This window comes from Ceratosolen solmsi, unplaced genomic scaffold, assembly GCF_000503995.2.
Source record: "Ceratosolen solmsi marchali unplaced genomic scaffold, CerSol_1.0 scaffold29, whole genome shotgun sequence".
NCBI lineage: Eukaryota > Metazoa > Arthropoda > Insecta > Hymenoptera > Agaonidae > Ceratosolen > Ceratosolen solmsi.
In genome coordinates this window covers 12,060,963-12,066,971 of record NW_011948417.1, presented here as the reverse complement: position 1 = coordinate 12,066,971, position 6,009 = coordinate 12,060,963, and the positions used below count along the sequence as shown (strand labels likewise).

General features: G+C 20.8%; 1 protein-coding gene across 1 annotated transcript; it reads right to left on the bottom strand.

Annotated features, from left to right (window-relative positions):
* Positions 1 to 986: 986 nt before the first annotated feature.
* On the bottom strand, positions 987 to 2,093 carry LOC105359927 (uncharacterized). The gene is made up of 3 exons (XM_011496695.1): positions 1,819 to 2,093; positions 1,138 to 1,279; positions 987 to 1,071 (listed from the first exon to the last, which is right to left on the bottom strand). The coding sequence occupies exons 1-3, from the start codon at positions 2,030 to 2,032 to the stop codon at positions 987 to 989; spliced, it is 441 nt and encodes a 146-aa protein (XP_011494997.1). The 5' UTR covers positions 2,033 to 2,093.
* Positions 2,094 to 6,009: the final 3,916 nt, after the last annotated feature.

Sequence of the window (6,009 nt, the reverse complement as noted above, 5' to 3'; positions counted from 1 at the left end):
TTTGATTTATTTTGTATTATATACCCAAGCTCTTTTTATACAAATTAAAATGTATTTTCTTCTAATTATATTATCAAAATTCATTGATGAAATAACAAATTTAAAAAATAAATTGTCATATATGTTGAATAATCCACCATAATTTATAATTAAAAATCAAAAGTTATATTGAACAATAATTTATTATTACATCACTAGTCTCCATTACCATTTACAAGAATTAAGTTTCTTGTTATTTATTTATTACATTACATATACTAGTATTTTAAACAATAATTGTGTAAACTTGTGTACTATAACAATAAGAAAAAGTAAGTAACTAATGTAATTTGTAAAACGATTAATACCAATTATAACAATTCACTCAATAATTTGTTATAATTAACTGTTACTTTACCTATTAACTATTAAATAAAATTCTATTAAAATATATATCAAGAATTATTTGATAATACTTTTTTCTATAATGCAAGAATATTTCATATTGATAATATGGTACATATAATGTAATATAAATTGATTTAATTCAATTGAATTTGATAAATGCAGTGATTTGAACTATTTTGTTAAAAAAATTATGCATTAAGTTCAAGTTTTTTATTATATTTTTGAAACGGATAAATAAATTTTTCATTCATGAAAATTTCCATAGTATATTTTTAAAATATATTATTTGACGATTCTTACATAGAATTATTTGTTTGAATTTATTTATAAGAAAACATGAATCAACTTTTCATAGCTCAAAAATATTCATGTATATGAAATAATTAAATTCTGAAAGCATATATTAATTTAGTTATCTACAATATTTATCAATTAATCAATTTTCAATAATAATACATTAAAACCTTGAATAAAAAAGTATATTCCAAATTATCTTTTGATTAATAAATAAAAAAAATTATAAGTTTTTATTACAGACATATAGTGGTATAATAAGCATTAAATATGCTTTATAATATTTCATTTTATGTTACATTTTTTTAAATACACATATAAAAAAATATAAGTAATCCATTCAAAAATCCAACAAAATAATTTATTTGTAATGATTGAGATTCAATGGATCTAAAAATAAAATATAATAATTAAAAATTTGTATACTTTCTTTTGTTTAAGTAATAGTTTTATTACCTTCTCTTTATAGGGCTAAATGGAGAAGGTGGATTGACACCAGGCACAGTACTATCTTTATAAATAATAAACCAAGTAATTCCAATAGTAGCTAAGCCACTAAAAGTTGCCTTAAATAGGTAATTATATCTATTTGAAGGTCCTATAAAGGCTTTATTTTTAATATTGTTTAATATAGAGTAGCTTCTATTATTGATCGGTTGTATAATTTGATCAATGTCGAGTTTAATATTCACTAAATCATTAAAATCTGTAAGAGTAAATATCTATTCCTATACATTTAAAGTAGTTCATAAGTTAGGTTTATTATAAATTTTATATCGCAATATCAAATACGGAAAAAAAACCACATATAAAACAACATTGTATTATATATTGTATTTATTTTATTATTGGAAGAATTAGTATTACAATGTTATCATTACAACTTTGTGTTATAATAAAGATGATTTTAACTACTACAATTTAAAAATAGTTTAATAAAAACTTTTAATCAGTTATAAATAAGAATAAAGCAAACAATTAAAAAATATAATTAATTAAATAAAACAAATTAATGAATTAAGAAATAGTTTTATAAACTTTATAGTTTATATTATTATAATTAAATTATAATTAAAACAATTAAAATAATACAGTTAGCGAATTTTATTATTACTAATAATGGAATGTATTTCTTACTGTGATTAAGAGATAATTTTCCAAGAAGAATAGACAAAGAAAATGTGAAGAGAAGTAGTGTAAATGTCCACTCATTAAATCGTAATTGTTTCCACAGTCTTTTAACAATTTTTCTAATAGAACCTGTTGATTTATTTTCTATTAACTGACAGTTTAAACTTATATATATCTTTTTCTCGTTTATCATGAATTGTGTTCGATGTTCCTCACACATTATTAATATAAAAAATGCGATCTTTTGATTGTATAGTTTACAAAAAATTAAAAATTATGAATCTTATTTCGAGACAGCATTAATTGTGCACAAAATTTTGTCTGCTATTATATTTATATTCTAGGATTTAATATCACGCAACAATTCATTTCTATTATCATTATAAATTTTCTCATACAGATTCATTATTTTATTAATAGTTAGAATGCAATCATTAAGCGTAGACAGATTCTGTTTTGAGACACGCGCACTGGAGATTTAGGCTTAATTTCAAATTTATATTTAAACTGATGTTTAAAAATATATATTGTATATATTTATTTATTAATATAAAATTAAAATAAAGAATATAATTGACTTTATTATTTTTATAAAAATATTTGTTTCTATTTACTTAGCTTATTTAAATTTAAAATACAGAAATAAGCATTTACTTTCATTTGCGTCGTTAGCTTGAATTATAAAATATATTGTAACCATATATGTCCGTTTTATGGTTCCTATAAATTTTGTTTGTTTTTACAACATTGCGAGAAAGAACAGAAATACAATGTGTAACCTACATTATTACAGGGGATAAAATAGCTTTATATTGGACACTCGCATACTCTAGTGGTAAGTGTATAAAAAGCAAAAAGGGAAAATTGAAAAAATACCCAACAATACAAATATAATAGAGAATGAAATAAGAAATACGACGTTCACTTGAATTTAAAGAAATTGGCTAAACATATAAATTGATAAATTGATATAAACTAATAAAGTGTTATCGCTAGAATCTAAATCTTAATATCTAAATTATTGAAAATGTTGAATAAGCTGATATTTTTGTGCACGTTGTCTCTTCTTCTGTAATTGTTTTCTCCGTTATTCTAGATGTATCCAAATTTTACTTATTACAAAAAAATTATATTAGGTGTGGGATATTAAAGAATTTTACTCGAAACGAATATTTTAATATATTAAATTTCGAAACTATAAGACATAGAAGTTTCAATCTGAACTTTATACATGTCAAGATTATTGTTATTCACTTGAGAATGAAAAGTCAATTTCGTTCATATTAATGCGTATCTTAACCTATTTTATAAAATATTAACAGTACAAATTTGTTCAACAATAAAAAAATCTTTAATTATGATACCCAGACTGAATAAGTATCAATAAGATTATTAAAGGAATTGTTTGTCTAATGTTCTTATACTATACAATTTATTTAAATTGAAAGATATCATCTAATAAATATAATTTTTTGTAATTGCAAACTGTAGTCGATTTGAATTAAGTATAAAAAGAATATCAACAGAAGTATAACAATGATAAAAATTAAAAATAATTTAAATAAAGGATCCTATAAAATGAAAAAACTGAATAATATTTATTCCATTGTAATTACAAATGTATATCATGAATGATTATATTGGTAATGTTAATTTTAATAACCATTTTAATTTTAAGAATTGTAGTTATCTAGTGTTATTTTAATTGAGGACATAGATTAAAATGAACAAATCTTAATTGAGAAATATACAGTAGTGTTTACTATAGAAATGTAATGGCATTAGGTAATTGAAAAAAAAATTAAGTAAAAGAAAATGATATTAATTTAGAACATAATAAAATTGTTGAAAAATAAATATACAATAGAATAAAATAGAAATTTTTAATATATTGGAATTATAGCTGTTATAACGCTAAATTTCAAATTATGCAAAATGTTTTAGTATTTATATTTCATATTTTTAAAACTTTAGCATATGTTTTTACTACTCTCTAAATTTACAGTCTCAGAATATAAAATAAACTATCCTATCTTGTGACTACAAACATGGAGTATTAATAATTATTTAAAAATAATTTTGATTTAGGTTATATTAATTAAAATTAATATTATTCATGTCCAATGTATTTATTTGTATTTGATATATGATCCTTTATTTAGACTATTGTTGAAAATTATAAATTATAAATTATCTGATTAAGATATTACATCTATTTTTAAATTTCATGATACTGTATTTTACAAACTATTGAGGATTACTGTTATAAATTAATAATTGTGTAAATTATTATTTCTTATTAAATTATAAGAACTGTTTCTATTTATATCAATATTTTATGCGCGTGTGTGTATGCATATGTGTGCGTATCTGTGTTCTATTAGAATTTGTTATATTTTTAATCATGAGAAAATGAGAATAGCAAATAAAATAATTTGGTAAAATGTAAATAGTAAAAATTTATATTGCCAATTACATTTGTATTCACTATTGTAATTGTTTGAAGGTTTCTTATTATTCTAAACATACTAAATATTAATGAAAATTTTAAAAAAGTATTGTAGCAAATGATAATATAAATGGAATCGGAATTTGGTACTAGACTTGACAAATAAACTAATTAATAAAGTTTGGTGCTACTGGCACTCTGGTACTAAACTTTGTAAATTGTATTAAAGATTTTAAATAATGTAATTACAAACACATTTTTACTAAGAAAATTTAAAATACCTTTTAACGGAAAATTGCAGAGTTTAATCGCGGTCATTTACGAACGTCTGCATCTTTTATTTTTTTAATAATGAATCAGAATTGTTAATTTATTACTTATTAAAAAGAACGATTTTAGAATAGCGATGGTATACAAACGTATGTGCTCCTTGCATTAAAATAATATATTCATAAATAACAATTTCATTAGGTTGTTTAAAGGTAAATACTATTAGTCACTTGAAATGTTATTACGATTTATATAAAATCTTTTTTTCCACCGACCCCGAAAATAATATTGTATTTATTTTATTTTCTAACACTGGAAGAGAATATTGAATAAAATTGGGTACAATAAACATGCATTAAGGTATACTTAAAAATTTCATAGCTATAATCGATAAGTTCTTTCAATATTTATTTGTTTTTCAAAATTGGTATAAGGTTTAAAATATAGCGAAATTTTTTCAAAAATCATTGAAATTGATGTAAATCTGATGGAAATCGAAATGGAGTAGTCTTACTAGAATGATAATCACTTACAATAATAAAGTTGTAGAATTATTGTAGCTTATGTGGATTAGCTACTAATGATATATCACGAACCTGTGCAATCCACATTGTATTCTATTTAAATATTAAAATTCCACTATGTAACACTGAATAATAAAATATTCCAATGCTTAATCGATAAGCAATTAACAACTTTTATTATCTTCTAATTTTAAGTTCTGGGTAATATTCGTCAACATAGATTGATTCTGAATTATTTTAATTATAATAGTTTAAAATGCAATATTAAATTATATTTTTTCCATTTAACAGATTATGTCTAGAATTTAATTTTGATTCTTCAGAAAGCTTGATTAGCTTATTAAATATTCTTTATACATTATAGAAATTTCTTTCAATCTCCACATGTAAGATTGAAATTGGTAATAAAAAAGTATGAAAATTATATGTATCAATGCTCAATAAAATAACTAAAAAATTATGTCATTTCATAGATATTATTTTGCTTTAAATAGGAATCTCGTAATATATTTAATTTTAATATATTTAAATAATAACATAGTTTGTTCACTAAACTTAATAGTAATTGTTCTTTAAATTGATTGTGTTACAAATGTGATAATAATTGCTATTTTTAATGATATTAACATAAGCGCGTTAGAATGAATGATATTTTTCTTGGCATTAGTATAAAATTTTTTTCTAAATATATGTACGTGAATACAATACAACAATTCTAATTACTATTCAAATTTAAATTTGAAGATTTTAGAATATTTTTAAAACTATATATATTGATAAGTTGCATAACAGGCAAACTTACATCATTATAACAGAATTATTTTTATAAAATATGTTATATATTTCAATTTTCAAAACAAGTTTTACAGTTATTTATTAACTAATCGATACTTATTATTTTAAATATACTAAAAATGTATAAGTTTATTGAAAATATTTTACATATAATTTTTA

Bases quoted from the DNA above. Each gene is read 5' to 3' on its own strand.
- LOC105359927 (XM_011496695.1), bottom strand. From the start codon at position 2,032: ATGTGTGAGGAACATCGAACACAATTCATGATAAACGAGAAAAAGATA. The intron at 1,280-1,818 runs GTAAGAAATACA...AAGCCTTTATAG, and splicing joins AAAATTATCTCTTAATCACA to GACCTTCAAATAGATATAAT. The intron at 1,072-1,137 runs GTAATAAAACTA...TTTTATTTTTAG, and splicing joins TTTAGCCCTATAAAGAGAAG to ATCCATTGAATCTCAATCAT.